The sequence below is a fragment of the Lithobates pipiens genome, unplaced genomic scaffold (assembly GCF_037356315.1).
Source record: "Lithobates pipiens isolate NorthernLeopardFrog02 unplaced genomic scaffold, aLitPip1_a1.2 Scaffold_16, whole genome shotgun sequence".
NCBI classification, from domain to species: Eukaryota; Metazoa; Chordata; class Amphibia; order Anura; family Ranidae; genus Lithobates; species Lithobates pipiens.
The window spans coordinates 536,138,571-536,157,608 of NW_027507748.1; the positions used below are offsets into that span (position 1 = coordinate 536,138,571).

At 40.2% G+C, this 19,038-nt stretch overlaps 1 protein-coding gene across 3 annotated transcripts in view; it reads right to left on the reverse strand.

The window, feature by feature from the left end:
* RUBCNL (rubicon like autophagy enhancer) overlaps positions 1-19,038 on the reverse strand; it is a 100,592-nt gene that overhangs the window by 64,086 nt on the left and 17,468 nt on the right. For 2 of the 3 annotated variants that reach the window (XM_077483247.1, XM_077483246.1), the window contains exons 1-3: positions 17,291-17,442; positions 9,095-9,192; positions 814-916 (exon numbers count right to left, since the gene is read on the reverse strand). In XM_077483247.1, coding sequence (XP_077339373.1) covers positions 814-916; positions 9,095-9,192; positions 17,291-17,354 — 265 coding nt within the window. In that variant the 5' untranslated portion in view covers positions 17,355-17,442. Of the gene's footprint in view, positions 1-813; positions 917-9,094; positions 9,193-17,290; positions 17,443-19,038 lie in introns of those variants that run through there. The other variant, XM_077483248.1, reaches the window with a different exon arrangement.

A 19,038-nucleotide genomic window follows, 5' to 3' on the forward strand; every position in this document is an offset into this window, starting at 1 on the left:
GATGGGCCGAACACCCCACCTGTTCAGTTTGCAGCAAAACTCACGAACAGGGGAAATGTGCCCATTTTCAAGGCTTATATACAGATAATTGGCCATAAAAGGGATATGGTGATCTGGGTATTGCCCTGGGAGACATGAATCAACAAAAACTTTTTTTTTCCAGGAGCAGTGATGCTTAACCACATGCCGACCAGCACACAGCGATCTACGTTAGCACAATGGCATGGCTGGACAAATAGGCATACAGGTACGACCCCTTTAATTTGCGGCATAGTGGGCATGCGCCGAAGTCCGCGATTGTGTCACGGATTGGCAAAACAGGGAGATGCCTATGTAAACAAGGCATTTCCCTGTTCTGCCTAGCAACATGACAGATCTACTGCTACCCTGTCATCGGGAGCAGTGATCTGTCATGTTCAAGTGAGAAAATCCCCCCTACAGTTAGACTCATTCCCTAGGACACACTTAACACCTTGATCGCCCCCTAGTCAAAAATAAAAAACTGTGTCCACCCCCTGGTCCAAACCAGACCCCCCACCCCCCCAGGTAAGAGATTCAGACCCCCCCCCCCCCCCCCCCACGTAAGAGATTCAGTCACTACAATCTCTAAGAATGTATCTTCTTGTATCTATGGGTGGGTGACTTAAATTGTCCTGCATCTGCCAAGAATAATTTTGACTAATCCTGTAAAAATGCCAATCCTTTGGATGATATGACATTAGTCAAGTCTCAAAATACAATATAACTTCTGAAGTAATGCATTAGGTTTATGCCAAGATCCAAAAATCTTAGAATGTAGCAAATTTCTAATACCTGTAGGAAACCGAATGGTGGGAATCCTGGGCATCTTTGTCAAAAGAGGATCTGGAACCTCCTTTGTTTTCAGGCCACTGTAAAGATTGACATCACTACTTGCCTAAAAAGAGAAGTGAAAAAAATATCCATAAAATTTCTTTATATTACACTGGAAACTGTGCAGTCTATAAGTCAACTAGGTCACTATAGTAATTGCAATAATAATAATAATAATAATGAAAAAAAAAAAAAGGGGGGCCAGAAAAGCAAATTACTTACATTACATGCTATTCTTAACCGCCATGTATTATATTGTTGAATATAAGAAAGACCCATTGCCTATTCCCAAAGTGCTGACCACCACACAATCATATCAAGAATAATGTGGTCCCTGAAAAATAAGAATTTTTTTTTTTTAATGGGAAAACCACACACGTTGCTGTTCTGGGTTGACTAAGGGAAATTTTTCCAAATACACCCACCCCGATTCAGCAGGGACTGGCTGAATGTCGATCCATGTATGAACTTCCTGGTTTTACAGAAAGGGACTACTGTAAATGCCAATCAGAGCCAACAGCTACAGCGCTGGATCAGTGTATTCTGATGGTGGGGAAGTCTCCCCACTGATAACAGAGGGAGAGATTTCCCCATCCACCTTCAAAATGTATGGATGGGGGAAAATCGGGTCAGTTTTTTTTTCCCATTCAACCCGCTGGTAGAATTAAAAAAATAAATAAACCTGACCCATAAGTGGCCAGCTTTAGTGGGGTACTTCCAAGCACCTTTAAGTTTGCTATACAGAAACTAGCATCTTTCTAATAAGCAGAGAACCTTAGGCCAGAGGGTAATAGAACAGGAAGAGAGTGGTGAAGAGCAGAAGTCTTCCCCACTGCATTCACTGCTATTAGGGTGGGGGGGGGGGGGGGGGTGTTCCCTTTCAAAACCCGAAGTGCTTGGTAAGGATCTGCCTTTTTTTTTTTCAGCTGTCAGTGGGGAACCCCCCTTAAGGACACGGTGGACAGCTTTTTGCATCCTGCTTAGCAACCAGCTATATACAATTTAAAATAAAAACTGCAAAACGCATCAAAAATTGCATCGCAAACGTGACCTTGTACCAAAGGAAATCATGTTAAATGGACTGTTGTGTGTTTCTGCAAACCACACAGGTGTGAACCTAGGGTAAAGGACCAGCCATAGATTAGTCCAGACTGTTCTACATCCATCAGACAATGAAGTAACCGGTGCCTGTTCCGTACTGAAACAGTTATGCCCTATTTGAAGTAAAGCGCCCACAGGTGCTAGGTTTGTTTGGAATACATTGCAAGCATGTATTTTAATGTTCCATCAGCCATCTTAAAAACAAAAAGGTCACTATATAAATGGCGGGACAAGAAATTCACTATGTTGTATACAAGTGAGAAATAGAAAAATGACTGAAGTGTGCGTCTCACAGACCCCGGAGCTTCCAATCACATCCTCTCTTAAGCAGCACAGATCCTGCAGACAAAGTGATGAGGCTGCTAGCATAGACTTAAGATGGGCTGCAAGTGTATGGCTAAATATTAGAGCAAACTAAAGTCAATGTTGCTAATAGAAGGTTGATACATCAATATGATGTATTGCTGCAGAGCGGGCAGAGGAATAATACATATAGAACAGGCAGACCCTGTGTTATTGCTTTTAAGATAGGTGATGGGACATACACTGATATACTATGTTGGCAACATGAGTCACTATACTTTATATTTTTGATACATTAAAATACATGCTTGCAATCTATTCCAAACAAGCCTAGTGTTTGCCTAAATTAACCGCTTATGTTACTACCTGTGGGAGCTTTACTTTCAATAGGGCGTAACAGTTTTTGTTTATGATGCAATTGGTTAGCAGACAGACCACATTAATTGGTGTATTAGGCATTTGGCTTATGCCGAAGTAGTCAAACTTTATATTCCCCCCCCGCCCATTTCTGTTTTTTTTGGCCTGTTCCGTACTGCACCACCCAGCAGCCAAGATTCCAAATGGACACAAACAGAACCAAAAACCATCAAAACAGGATGCAGTGTGATCTGAGCTCTACCATCTCCCTTTCAGTGTGGTATGAAAGTGGGGAGAACATTGTGGGGCTATGTCAATTTACAGTTTATACTGCTTGGCAGACTGAACATTAATGATGGACTTGGTGTGTAAATCAGAGTTCAGGCGGAACACAGCTAGAGGGATTACACCATATAAAGCAATTCAATTGTGCTTGAATACACAGCAAAACAACTTGCTGACCTAGCAGTATACTGAAAGCAATAGGATCGGGTACTTCTCCAAATCTGAGTTAAAAAAAAAAAATAATGCACATCAGCAATCCGCATTCCACTCTTTCAACTACTGTTACACATATATGCCGTGGGAAGAAGAAGAAAGAAGAAGAAGAAGAAGAAAGAAGAAGAAGAAGAAGAAGAAAGAAGAAGAAAGAAGAAGAAGAAGAAGAAGAAGGAAGAAGAAGAAGGAAGAAGAAGGAAGAAGAAGGAAGAAGAAGAAGAAAGAAGAAGGAAGAAGAAGAAGGAAGAAGAAGAAGGAAGAAGAAGAAGGAAGAAGGAAGAAGGAAGAAGGAAGAAGAAGGAAGAAGGAAGAAGAAGAAGGAAGAAGGAAGAAGGAAGAAGAAGAAGAAGGAAGAAGGAAGAAGAAGAAGGAAGAAGGAAGAAGAAGAAGGAAGAAGGAAGAAGAAGAAGGAAGAAGAAGAAGGAAGAAGAAGGAAGAAGAAGAAGAAGGAAGAAGAAGAAGGAAGAAGAAGAAGGAAGAAGAAGAAGGAAGAAGAAGAAGGAAGAAGAAGAAGGAAGAAGAAGAAGGAAGAACACACATAGTTGCGCAAGTGTGCACGACCTTAAAGTGGTTCTGTACCTTTAAAAAAAATATATATTAAAAGCCAGCAGCTACAAATATTGCAGCTGCTGACTTTTAATAAATTGACACTTACCTGTCCCGGGGTCCAGCGATGTCGACAGCAGATGACGAGCAATCGCTCGTCTCTCTGCTGCCCCCCCCCCCCCCCCGCCATCCTGTCAGGGAATCGGGAAGTGAAGCATTGCGGCTTCACTGCCGGGTTCCCTGCTGCGCATGCGCGAGTCGCGCTGCGTGTCTGCTGGTCCCCGCTGTGTCCTGGGAACTGTGCGTTTTCCCAGAACACAATGGGGGGAGGGGCATCTGCGGCGGTCTTGTCCCGGAAGTGGGTGCAGATACCTGGATTATCCAGGTAACTGCACCCCCCTCCCCCTTGAAAGGTGCAGATTGTGGCACCGGAGGGGGGTGAGGGATCAGATGAGCGGAACTTCCACTTCAGGGTGGAGGACCGCTTTAAGCTACTTTCACACTGAGGTGCTTTACAGGCATTTTAGCACTAAAAACCAGCACCTGCAAAGCACCTCTAGTCACTCCAGTGTGGAGTGTTGTGCTTGCGGAACGTTAAAAAAAAAAAAAAAAAAAAGTCCTGCAAGCCACAGCTTTGGGGCAGTTTATGAACAGTGAATACATCTCTCCTAAAAATGTCCCTGCCCGTAGAAATGAATAGGCACCACTACCAAAGAGCCTGCAAAGTGCTTCGGCAGCAGAGCTTTGCAGGTGCCATTAACTCCTTCCTCGGCCACTAGCGGGAGTTAAAAGCGCCCCGCTAGCGGCCAGAAAGCACTGCTAAAACTAGCATCACTTTACTGCCTCAGTGTGAAAGTGGCCTTAAACTAATACTTTGTTGAAGCACCTGTTGATTTTATTACAGCACTGGGTACGAGTATCAGCAAGGCACATCTTCACTTGGCAATATTTGGAGTATTTTTTGCCAAAACACTCCAAACCTGTCAGATTACGGGGGCATCTCCGGTGTACAGCCCTCTTCATTTCATCCCCTAGATTCAATTGGATTCATGTTTGGGCCATTTGAAAACATTAATCTTCTGGTGAAGCCATTCCTTTGTTGATTTGGATGTATGCTTTGGGCTGTTATGCTGAAAGATGAAGTTCATTTTCAGGTTCTGCTTTCTAGCAGAAGCCTGAAGGTTTTGTGCCAATATTGACTGGTATTTGGAACTGTTCATAATTCCCTATAACTAAGTACCCTGTTCTAGCTGAAGAAAAAACAGCCTTAAAAAGCATGATGCCACTACCACCATGCTTCACTGTGGATATGGTGTTCTTTTGGTGATGGTGCAGTGTTTTTGCACCAAACATATCTTTTGAAATTATGGCCAAAAAGTTCAAGCTTGGTTTCATCAGCTTAGAACACATTTTTCCACATGCTTTTGGGAGACTTCATGCGTTTTTACAAAATTTAGCTGGGCTTGGATGTTTTTTTTTTGCTTTGTTTTTTTTAAGATTTTATTGGGTTTTAATAAGACAAAACAAGGGAAAACAGCATCTCTCACATTTTGATACATAGCCATTGGGGTGCCAATAGAAGGCTTGAATAATAATCATATTTGAACCTAGTAGGTACTTCTGGCATCGTGCCAGATGGAGCAGGATGTTATCCTCCACTCCGGAAGCTCCATCTAGGAGCACTTGGTGTCCTAAGGCTGGATTCACACCTATGCATTTTTAGTGCTTTTTGCAGATTTGCACAACAGAAAGTGTTCCATAGGAAACCATGTTAAATGGACTGTAGTGCAAATCTTCAAAATGCACAGGTGTGAATCCAGCCTTAGAGGGGGGAAAACACTGCCGCATCTCATGCCTCCTGCTTTTTATAGTTATACCTTTGAGGTAAACAAGAACACTAACTGTTTAGAACATCTGTGCAGTTGCAGCTGCTTCAAGAAAACATACAGGCAAAGTAACGTATTCAGTGGGAACTTAACATCGAAGGTATACGTTGTGGTGTGCTGTGACTGATTGTGTGCCTCTCGTCACTGGTTGGATAGCCGCATGATTGTGGGCCGTGCTTGTTCTTTATTGCCATTCACATGTCCGTACTGTATGTTTTCTGACCTGCGATCTGTGTTAAGTTATAGCGTCTTAGTCTGTGAGTTACTATGAGGGTTGGGGTTATGAGGTACGTGTCTGGGGGAGGGGGGGGGGTAGGATTACAGTCACTTGAGTGGGTAGGATATGTCTAAATGTCGCCTGGGGATATTTTGAGGGGGTTGGGGGGGGGGGGGGTAGTCTGGATTTGTCCATCTCCGTCTCCCCCCACAGCACCCGAGGCACTTTTAGGTGGTGGAGTTTTTGTATTCTTCCATCGTGACGAAGTATAGCCAGCATGACCATATTTTGCTGAATTTGGAGGGAGTGTCTCTTGCTTGATGTATTATTTCTTCCATGCCCCCTGTTTTTTGTATGTGTATAAACCATTCGAGTACCGATGGCGGTTGTGAGGATCGCCATTTGGTTGGAACGCACATCCTCACTGCGTTCGGCTTGGATGTTTTTCTTCATAAGAAAATCCTTCCGTCTTGCCTCTCTACCCCATAGCCCAGACATATGAAGCATTCACATGTACCTCAGAAGGCTGAGCATTTTTATTTCCTTTCATTTTTCGGATCTGGCGGACGTCGCAATTGACGATGGATTTACATCGAGGGGCACTTTTTTTTTTTTTTTAAAGGAATAAAATGGTTTCATGTGGTTATTACTTTTTTGGTGTATGGGTACCCAGTGCTACAGCTAAAATTACATTTATAAAGATTTTTTTTTTTTTTTTTTAAGGAGTCAAATGTCATGTAAAATGACTTGCGATTAAAATTTTTCAATAGCCTTCAAAATTAGCACTTTTCTTCCGGTCGTGCGCCCATAGACTTCAATAAGGGATCGGGTTAGAAGATTGCCCCCGTTTGGAAGTTCAGCAGCAAACTGAACAGGGGGGTGTTCGGCCCATTCCTATTCACCAACAGTATATTCTATACAAGTGCATATAAAGAACAAATATGAAGCCTTCCTCAATCTTCTACCAGTAAAAAAAGGAGAGCTGGTAATATAAAATTTACAAAAAAGCAGAGATTAACAAACCTAAAAACAGACAAAACTAATACTGACCATCAGGGAACCCACAAACTACACCAGAACCTCATGGGCCTCCCCATTACACTGATTTCACGTGGCAGTTTCCACCCACATGTGATAAAAAAAATAAAAAAAAGAAGAGGATAGAGAGATAGATATAGAGATATGAGATATATATATATATAAAAATTTGACCTGGGTTACAGCAGTTTAATGATCAATATGAATTGCCTTTTCCAGCTGGATACTATTTGGCTTGGAGCCATGTTTGTTGGATTTGTTTTTAATGCGTTATATATGTGTAAGGGGATTTAAATAGGAAGCGTGTTCATACAGCCTTTACTTTTCTGGTGGTTTTGCGACTTTAGGAGATTGGTAGTTTGCCAAAAAAGCATTAAATGTTACTTATTTATATGCAGTTATGTAGAAATTTTAACAGGAACGATTGAGATACCTCAAGTATCAGTTTAGTAGTTTGCTTAGCCGTCCTTGACCTGAATTCCTAGTGATGCTGGCCCATTTTGTTAACACACCTGGCAGTATTCACTCACATCAGAAGGCTAGGATAGAACTATTCACAGATTAAAAAAATAAATAAATAAATAAATAAAAATAAAGTGATAGGTAGTGGCAGGACACCTGATCGTTTTCTCTTACGACATAAAGAGGTTGGACAGACCCGGTCAGAGGACTCGGAGTGAGGACACCGATCAACCCTTCCCGAACATCAGATGCCAGCTTTCAACTTGAACTTCTGTCAGCAAATAGTTTTTTGATAATGGGCAACATCATTGTACTCAAAAGGTTTTTTTTTACCTGAATGCATTCTCTGCAAAGGTACATACCCTCAATCCAGTGCTGTGCCCGACAGCAATGGTTCACTCTGCTCTCTTCCCTCACAGTGCAGACTGATAATAGCGTGAGCCATTGGTTCCTGCTGCTGTCTATCAAATCCTATGATGTGGACAGCGGGGCTCAGGAGTGAGCCCACATGGGAACTATTGCATGGAGAAGGCAAACAAAACGAGTGGTGTGCGCAATAAATAAATATATTACACACACACACAAATATAATATATTATATACACACACTTCTCCATCTCTCCCTCACATAACTTCCACCACATGGCCTGATCTCCCAGGTGCTGAATACATTAGAGCTGCTTCAAATAAGAGAATATTATATATAAAATATCTCTCTCTCACACACACACACACACACACACACTGCATGCATTTTTTCTGAACCAAAAGTGTACCCTACACACACCCAGGTGGTTGTGGTTTGAAAAGCACTCGTGCGAACCTTAGATGAGCACATCCACAGTTCTAAATTAAGCTGACCTCTACAAGCAGTCATGTGATATGCACTTAAGGGGTAAACTAATCACCAGGCTTGTCAGAGAGGTGATTTTCCCTAAATAGGTCTATTGATAAACTGCCTAACACAGAGGTCAGAGTGCATACAACAGAAGAATTAGGGAAGAGAGCAACCTGAAAATTTTACAGCACATTTTAAAGTGGTAAACTCCCATGCACGAATCTTACCTATAGGTAATGTAAATATCTCCTAAAACATGCACCGTTTAGGAGATATTTACTGTGCATGCGGCTGGTGATGTCCACGGCACATGCGTTCTGTAGAACAGCATACCCATTCCATTCAGAGTCCTGTGCCATAAACGGCTGCACCCGCAGATGTGCGGGAGTGGCATCATCGCGGTTTCGGCCACTCACTCAGCCAGAGTCTGAACCTGGAAGGAAGACCAGGTGGAGACTGAAGCGCTTTCAGCGATGACATTGCTCTGCTGGAGGGCTTCGTTCTAAGGCAAGTTTCACATAATGTGCTAGTATGTGATGCATACTAGCACATTGCCTTGCAGGTTAAAAATAAAAATGGCGGTTTACTAACGCTTTAAGCTAGAACACATGTAAGGGTGGCCCAAAAAAGGCAGTTTGACAAAACTGTAGACTGATGGATTTCCAGCTTTTTCTTCTTTCGCAAAAGGGATTTTCAAATGTGTGATTTTCCCCACTTTTATAGGGCTGGGTTGTTGCAAAAGATGGCGAAAAATCTGTCATATTGCAATTCGAAGGATGTCCATATAGAGCCATATTGATAATAGCAAGCAAACCTTAAGCTTTGAGAAATACAACTGTGAAAACGATGGCTCTCATTATCAGACACGTTCTACCTAGAAAAGTTTTCAGTAGGTTTTAGGTCTTTACGATATATCCACAGAAAAAAAAAAAAAAAAAATCTAGGCATTTAAAATAGAAAGTAAATAAATATCTTGCACAAGGTGCAAGGACTCACCTGTGTCACACTTGTACAAGGCTGAACTCTCTTTGTTTTGTAGTCTGTCAAGGTCAAGGCGTGTACAGACATGGCTTGTAATCCATAAAGGTTGCAACCTAGAAACATACACAAAAGTGACATCAAGACACAAGATCAAGCTCAACTGAACATTTTTCAACCAACGCTGAACATAAAAAACCCACACATAAACCTATTATTTAGCTGTGTTATGAATAACAATCCAGGTTTTAAAAAAAAAAAAAAAAAAAAAACGACATTGCATAAATTCTCCACTCTTGAGAGAAGACAATGTATTCTGTAGAGGGGGAAAGAAAATACATTATCTCTCTCTATATATTACTGTCTTTAGACAACTTTGAAAATTCAGTTTTTGTAAAAATAAATAGAATTACATAAATACAGTGAGGGAAAAAAAAAAAAATATTCGATCCCCTGCCGATTTTGTACATTTGCCCACTGACAAAGAAATGGTCAGTCCGATTTTAATGGTAGGTTTACTTTAAACAGAGAGACAGAAAAAAAAAAAAAAATTATCCAAATGGCTCCCCAAATCAGACTGTGGAAAAGTTTGCATTTCATTTGGAAATTAAGGTCTCAGTCTGGAGGAAGAAGATTAGAAAGTCACAGCATTCAAGTTGTATGAGGTCCAGTGTGAGGTTTCCACAGTCAAGTGATCATTTGGAGAGCCTTGTCATCTGCTGGTTTTAGTCCACTGTGTTTTATCAAGTCCAAAGTTAGCGCAGCCCTCTAGCAGGAAATTCTAGAGCATTTCATGCTTCTCTCTGCTGACCAGTTTTATGGAGATGCGCATTTCATTTTCCAGTAGGACTTGGCACCTGCCCACACTGCCAAAAGTACCAATACCTGGTTTAATGATCATGGTACTACTGTATTTGATTGGCCAGCAAACTTAACTAACCCCATAAAGAATCTGTGAGGTATTGTCAAGAGGAAGATGAGACACCCCACCCAACAATGCGGACGAGCTGAAGGCCGCTTTCAAAGCAACCTGGGCTTCCATAACACCTCAGCAGTGCCACAGGCTGATCATCTCTAGGCCACGCCACATTGATGCAGTAACTAGTGCAAAAGAGGAGCCCCAACCGAGTATTGGTATAGTGCATGCTATACTGTACATACTTTTCAGTAAGCCAACATGTCTGTATTAAAAATACTTTAGTCTTAAGTAATATTCTAATTCTGAGATACTGAATTTTGGGGTTTCACTAGCTGTAAGCCAGAATCATAAAAATGTAAAAAGCTTGAAAATATAATCACGCTGTGTGAAAACACATCTATATAAAATATGAGTTTCGCCATTTGAATTGAATTATTGAAATAAAATGAAACTTTTTGAACATACATACATGCATTGGACCTGGGGGCTCTTAGATCACCATCAAGATGGTAATGTACAAAAAAAGTTTACCCCATTTTTTATGTTTCATTTTACACGGAGAGCCAATTCATAATCTACCATTAGTATACATTAGAAAAATGTACTTTTTGTTTAAAAGAAAAAGCTCACTTAATTTGAACATCTTCACCATCAATATTTTAGTGTCCTGATAAGGAGGGACAATATTTCTGAAGAAAAATTTGATGACTTCTAACCAATACTAGCCATTTTTTAAAGTTACCACTAGTCAACCTAGAAAAAAAATAAATACATCTTCTTTGCCTTTAAAATAAAAGATATTAAATAGCACTTGTAAGACATTACCACCAAAAAAATAATTTTTGATCCACAAAGTGATATGTATCACATTTCTATCATTGCTGCAGAATTATTAGAATTGGAAAAATGCTTGTGGAGTTAACTGGCTAAGAATACCAGTGGTAAATTCCTCTCAAAGTTATCAGCTCTACCCAGACTATGCCTCCACCAGCTGTATCCTTTGGTAAAAAACAATATTCCAAAAGAAAAATTGTGACATCCTTTGTAATAGCTGTGACAGGAAGCCGGGTCTGGGGAAGTCAGCCACAGATCTTGTGACTGGGGTCTTTGAGGAGGTATAAATATAAAACTGATAAGATCTACTCAAAATGGAAGCGTCGAAAAACTGAAAAGGAACTGTTCCTTAGGCCGCCCATACACTATTGAATCTCACCAGTTTAGCAGGAACTGCTGGGATTCGAACCATTATTGGGCAGGCTAAATGTGCCAAGTTGATCAACTTGGGTACAACCAGCCCGCCAGAATCACTTGTGATTAGCACAAGCGGTTGCTATAGCCGCTAGCGATAATCACAGTCTTCTCCTGGTGGGGGTGGCTTCCCCCCCCACCAGGAGAAGAAGATTGCTCAGGCAGTGGGATTCTCCTGTCAACACTTTCTGTGTGGATGGGGGAATCATGCAAATTTATTTTCTGCAACCTGTGGTTGCAGGAAAGAACTTTGGACCGTCTATGGCCTGCCTTGGGCCTCATGCACACTGCAGGTCAAAAAAGGTGCTTCAAATGTTTGAGCTTTTTCACTCTGCCTGTAAACTCCCCTGCATGTTAGCTTATGTGTCCATGCACACTATAGTTTTCAGGAGTTAGTGGTAGGGGAGTTTACAGGTAGAAAAAAAAAAAAATAAGTGCTCTAAAAAACTCCTTAAACTCATAAACGCTAGGCACATTCCCATGTTGGCCAAAATTCTGGGAAATAGAATGCATTAACACCAGAAGCGGGAACGTCTAAACAGGCTGTTTTACCACGTTTTTACTGCTGTCAAACTCCTGTGGGGGGGGGGGGGGGGCATCAAGAGCATACAGTGTGCATGAGGCCTACTAAGGAATACAGGAATCACAATGTGTACTACATAGGAAATTGTGGCTGTTTTTATTACTGAACTGCACATCCAGCTAACACGAAGAAAGAATACTCAGAAGTGGAGCTGAAGAAAAAAAAAAAAAAAAAAAAAAAGTTCTGCTTTACGGTCCCCTAGTATGACGACATCACTTCACATGGTAAAGTTCACAAGGGCAATTTCACCACGCTTGAACTATACCCTTCCTATGGAGAACACATTCAGACCCAGTTAGAGCTTTATTAGGCAGTTCATTGTTGCAGAAACTCATAGTAAACAAGTTGAGCCCTCCTATACTTGTATTACAACCACTGAGCTTCTGTATCAAAAACTGAAACCTGAAGCTGACACAAACTAAATTTGTAAACAGTATTGTGTCCTCTATAAAACCCGTATAAATAGTGAAGCAATAGTGGTGCTAAAAAAAAAAAAAAAAAAAAAAAAAAAAAAAAGGGTGTATAAAATTATATATAAATACACACACACACACACACACACACGTGTGTACGTGAAGTCACACTTCAGAGTGTTCCCAACTGAAAAAAACAAATGGAGGTTCAGCAACCTTATTGATGACAATGATAAAAATGCAGTTTCTCAACGAAAAATCAAAAAAAAAAAAAAACAGAAATTCAGTAGTGCCCACTTAATCTATGATAAGTCTCTACTAATATCACCCTGTGATAGGTGTAAAAACAGTCTGACGTGAAGAATTCCTGTGCACATAAATTCTTATAAACGTAAACAATCCAATGATGTGCATTTTCTTTTTATGCTCCCACTCTCGTATTTGTCTAAATCACTTTTAAACCAGACCAAAGGGGTTTATAATGACCGAGCTCCAGCCGTGAATTTCCAGAATTACTCCACATGTAAATATAAAAAAAATAAAATAAAAAAAAAGTGCTCCACTAGTGTATTAACGTAAAAAACAAAAAAAATAAAAAATAAAAAACACATAATCCAACACTATTGCACTCACATGAATCAAATGTAAACCCAAGCAGAGACTTATCACAGCAAACGAAACTTGTACGCAATATTAAATTGATGTATTGCTGTTGCGGTGGACCCAAGGTGTGCTGTGGCCAGAAGATACTCACCCACTCCTCAGACCCGAGCTTCCACTTCCTGGTGCAGTGTCTTGTGTCACAGCATATTACATCACAGGGTAACAGTTGTTGATTGCCGTACAGCCACGCAATGACATGTTGTTTCGTCACAAAGACTTAATCATGGGATTGGCTGTACGGCAATCAAATATAAATATATAATATACACACACACACACTTCCTGTCAGTCACGGGCGCAAATGACTCCCCCGCACATGTGCACTCCTTGTGACCCCATTACCGCAATACAGCAATGTTACAGCTAATTCCGGCAGGTAACGTATAAAAAAAATAAAAATAAAAAAAAAAAAAAAAAAGAAGAGGGGGGGGGGGGGGGGGGATTGGTGTCACTGTGTTAACCAAAGGTTCTCACAACTGAACAGTGCGACCTGGAGATGTAAGCCAATGCCCATATCCGCCACAGCTACCATGTCACAGCTGTAATTCAGTTCATTGTTGCCATTTCTATTCTTGGCAATCTAGGTAAAACAGATTATAAAAACAGCTTGGCAAAGTATTTTTTATTTCAATTACATAGCAAAACCACCGAGAGATTTCAGCTGCCGTGTTAAGTCAACATACTATAGTCATATCAGTGGTCCTTTAATATTATTTATTCACAGAGGCATGCAATAGACCCAATTCACTAAGAAATAAAGACTGATTAGGAATACCGGCAGTTACTTGTAGCAATGTTATTAAACAAAAAAGTCATATGGATCACAATAACAGCGTCTATGGTGAGAGAACACATGCAATAAATCTTAGTGAATTAAGCCTCTTGCAGCATTTCAGAGCACTTTCATCCAGCTATGGCAGTTACCCAGAGTACCAATAGAACATCCAATTTTTAAACAATTCATTATTTTTATTAGAATAACTGTGTCAGTATGCTCTTAAATTAAACTGCTCCACTGGCCACTAAATAATCTAAACCAGGCATGACAGACTTCTAACACTGTCTGCAGTTCACAAGCAGAGTGCACAGTCCAGGCATCTCTTTAGGTCGAAAAGTGAAGCCTAATGGTGGGATGTCACCACTGTATCAAACATATGCAGGAAAAGCAACACCACTAGCTGCAAAAGATGATTAAGAGAAGGTAGAACGTGGATAAGCTGGAACATGACAAATGCATAGGCTAATACTTGGCTCTTCTTGCACGGCCCATAACTATGTTCTTTAAAAGCTACACGGGCTAGAAAATCTTCAGAATCTGATACTTCTAGTAGCATCAGATGCCTGGTCTCCTTCACATGCTGTGCTTTACAGTAATGAGGAGCCCAGATGATGGAACCAAAAAGCATGCATTGTAGGACCAGGTATTCGACAAACTGGGAAAGATTCTGGATGCCAAAAGATACATTTACATACGATACGTTTACATAACCTGGCAAAATGTATGATTTATTGGCCATTTTTCAGACAATATGAATAACACAAAAATGTTTTTCACTTGTGGTTCATGTTTGGCTGAAGACATTTATTATCAATCAACTGCGTTTACTCTTTTTAAATCATAATAGAAACAAACTACCCAAATGACCCTGATCAAAAGTTTACATACCCTGGTGATTTTGCCCTGATGACATTCACGGAATGGGGTTTGAATGGCTATTAAACGGTAACCATCCTCACCTGTGATCTTGTTATTAGTGTGTGTATAAAAGATGAATGAGTTTCTGGACTCCTGACAGACCCTTGCATCTTTCATCCAGTGCTGCACTGACGTTTCTGGGTCAAGAGAATTGTAAAAAGGATCTGCAGTGTTCAAACTCTAAGAAGGGGAAAATAAGGGGTTCTGTTGAAACCAAACCACGGTCAGGTAGACCAACTAAAATGTCTGCCAAAACTGCCAGGAAAATTGTTCGGGATGAAAAGAAATGAATTTATTCTTTATTAAATTTTTCCTCAGTTACAAAATCTCGTAGAAAAAAAAAAAAAAAATACATAGTATTTTCCAGTGTGTTTCTTTTTCCACATTTGGATACACGTCTCCGGTCTTTACCCCTTCCTCCTCTCTCCTGAAAGCTTTCATCTTATTCATTTATCTCTATAGTTGTTTTTATATAGAACTATACATATTTAATATTTTATTTTAGGTGTCACTTCCACACAAACCACTTCATGTGAAATACAGGACTCTCTAAAAACATGTGGTGTGACTGTTTCAAGATGCACAATAAAGAGGCACTTGAAGAAAGATGGGCTGCATGGTCGAGACGCCAGAAGAAAGCCATTACTATGCAAATGTCACAAAGTATCCAGCTTACAATATACCAAACAGCACAGACACAAGCCTCAAATCTGGCACAGTCATTTGGAGTGGAGTGATGAGACCAAAATTTAGCTTTTTGGCCATAACCATAAATGCGTCATTTGATGAAAAGGTACACCCCATTCCTACTGTGAAACATGGAGGTGGATCACTGATGTTTTGTGGATGTGTGAGCTACAAAAAAGGCACAGGAAATTTGGTCAAAATTGATGGCAAGAGGAATGCATTTTTATTCAAAACAATACTGGAGGAACATTTCCATTCATCAGCCAGGAAGCTGCATATGGGACGTACTTGGATATTCCATCATGACAATGATCCAAACCACAAGGCCAAATCGACCTGTCAGAATAAAGCGAAGGTTCTGGAGTAGCCATCTCAGCCTCCTGACCTCAAGATCATTGAGCCACTCTGGGGAGATCTCAAACATGCAGTTCATGCAAGACAACCCAAGAATTTACAGGAACTGGAGGCTTTTTGCCAAGAGAAAATGGGCAGCTTTACCATCTCAGAAGATAAAGAGCCTCATTCACAAATATCACAAAAGACTTCAAGCGGTCATTGGATGTTAAAGGGGGCAATACACAGTATTGAGAACTGGGGTATGTAAACTTGATCAGGTTCATTTGGGTAGTTTGTTGTCATTAGGATTTAAAAAGTGTAAACACAGTTGATTAATAAATGGCCTCAGCCAAACACTAACCATGAGTGAAAGAAAAAAAGTTTGTGTTAGCATTCATTTTCTCTGAAAAATGGCCAAGAAGTCTAATTCTGCCAGGGTATGTAAACGTATGAGTACGACTGTATATCTGCAGCACAGGCAGGAGAAGAGTAAGTATTATTTCTTTATTTGCAGGTATGGCTTTCATTTCAGATTTAAAGCTAAAACTCTTGTTTCTTATGCGATGCGGTCTTCACAAGTAAAAAAAAAAAAAAAAAAAAAAAAAAAAAAAAAAAAAAGGGGGTCGCATTCATTTGTGGTGATAGCGACTTCAGTTTCTAAAGCTTGACTTTCTGTAAGGATTACAGAAGAAGTAGGAAGCAGAAGATCTGTAATTGGAGAACACAGATTGAAAAAGGCAGATTACCTAGTCACATGAAAAAAAAATTTTTACCTGCAGAAACACCTGAATAGAAATCTTGGGGGATGCTTAAAGTCCCTCCTCTAAAATGAACCTGTTGCATTGCCCAATCTGGACAAAAGTACACATTAACATTTTACAATTAGTGCAAAGAATGCAGAGCCGATGTCAAAAGCAGACAGATTAACCTTCCAAAGCAAGCTGCGAAATATCAGTCACCTAAAATTGACACTGCAAAATTAAACCGGCTGAAACTATATAACATGCAATTCAGGCAGTCTGCTTAATCTTTTGAAGCAATTCCCCACTGATGTTTCTGGAGAGTAGACCACTCTGGCATTTTTTTTTTCTCACCCAGACTCCAAAGGCAGGATGTCCTTGCAATAATCTGTCTATTTTCTTACACAAAACCATAAATCTAAGGTTTTCACTCCTGGATTTATCCATTTTACGTAATTGAGATTGCATCATTGATCATCATCATCATATACAGTAACTATGTAATAGCAATCCCTCTAGTTCCCAAAAGACAGATAAAGCCAACTTGATATTCAAGTCTCCAACAATCACATACATCAGTTTAGAGTAAAGGAAATCGTTAAATCCCTTTAACTCACTACCATCAGTGGTCTAAGATCAAATACTTACATAAATCTGTGAATGAAGAAAAATATCTACATTGTACCAAGCAAACATTTTAAATTTAGAATACAGAAACTAGTCAACCCAAGCTTAATCCAAGTATGTATTTCTAGCAAGAAAAAGGTTCATAAAAATTGAGATTATATAGGGATAACTGCATATATATGTTTATTTACACATCTTGCCCTACCTTATTTTTAAGAAAACACAATGCACTTCAAAATCAGATGGATTTTATAGCCAAGATAAACCTAATTAAACATAACACAAACCTTTAACTCACTCACCTGACAGATCTTCAAGCAAGTAAGAGTAGTAGGAGGGACTGGCATGCAATGCGAAAGAATACATCTTGAAAAACACAACACTATGCCCAAAGCTTGAACAGTTGAAAGAACCGGACCAATACTAGACCAAGACTCAAAATATTGTTGATAGGACATAAATCTAGATTTTGTATAATAGGGAAGTCAGTTTTAGCAGTGCTGGGAATTTTACAAAAGCTATGTGGGTAGAACAAAAAGAGGAACAAGAACCAACTCCCTACATTTCATGTAATGACCTTATGCCGGCTAAAACTGAAAGGAAAAAAAAAAAAAAAACAACAGCTGGGGTTCAACTCTAAAGTTGTGCGTGATCTGGGGTGATTGCGTGCTGTATACACAAGCACGGTATCTGCTAGCAGTGAAGTCCTTCCCAGCCAAATACTTCCATAGTAAAAACTGGTTCAAGTGCAATGTAAGATCCACAAACTTAGCCTCTGATGCTAGGCCTTCTTTAACTAGCTGAATGCACAAGAATTTGTGACATTTGATGGCAAAGGGAAAACCTAGCTTTAAGTCCATAGCAAGTATAGATGGCAACTCTAGATGCACTTAAATTTATTAGCTATCTAAAGACAAAATATCCCAAATATGGGATATTGTGTCTTCATATATGTAGCCAATAAAGCATTTATGTTACGAGGACTAAGTTTCCGGCTATGCTTGCTATAGACTAACTGCTGTGAGAGTTTAAACGTCCTAGCCACCTGTCTGCACCGGCGCTGCATAGACCTGCACAGAACAGACGACATTCTGATCTATGCATCAGTCCTCTATAGATGTACAGTGCAGGATAGCGGTTCTCAACCTCAGTCCTCAATTACCCCTGATGAACCATGTTTTCAGGGTTTTTTTTTTTTACTTTGCACAGCCGCTTTAAAACTCAATATCAATGACATGGTATTGATAAGAGCTAAAGGGAAGTTTAAAGGGAAGCACTAGGACACACTTGGATCCCTGCAGGTAGAAGCATCTGCCCGCCCATCATTGATTTCATCAGCTGCCTGCACACACCTGTCTGTCCGGTCTGTCAGTAACTAGGGACTTAGCAACAGCTGGAAAGAATGATAGCAATGAACTGTTAAAACTTGCATAATGGCTTTTCTTTCTAGTCAGAGCAAGCTCCCAGCCTGATCAGCACCGGTCAGTGGAATACGCCTAATGGGGAGGAAATAGATGTTGGAACAGTAGACCCCAAAATCGGCTTAGCATTTTTCTTTTTAGGTTGGAAGCCTCAAAACACCCACAAACCAACCACAAACCACAGAGGCAGTTCTCTTGTTCATTAGATTATAAGCTCACACTTCCATCAGGTCACAACCTGCAGGCCTACTTCTCTTCTGACATATCCAATTCAAGTTTAATAAAAGAAAGGAAAGGCAAACGTGATAAAACATTTGCTCCACCATTCTGACCTTGGAACAATTGGTGCTGTGCCTGAGTGGGGATTAAAGGGTTTGTTACCCCAACACTTCATATTCCTGATATGTGCCTGCTGTACCATGTACTTGAATGAGAGAGAATTTATTATGTTCTCTTTTTATTGCTTCCTTTATGTGAAATACTGCTAGTCTTCTTGCTTTCCTATTAAAAACTGACCACACCAAGCAGGGGAGCACATCGTGGCCAGTTTTCTAGCTATGCTGGGAACTCAGCCTGATCTCCAATGATCAGTCTTGACCAGACATAAACCCTCTGCAAAGCCATTCAAT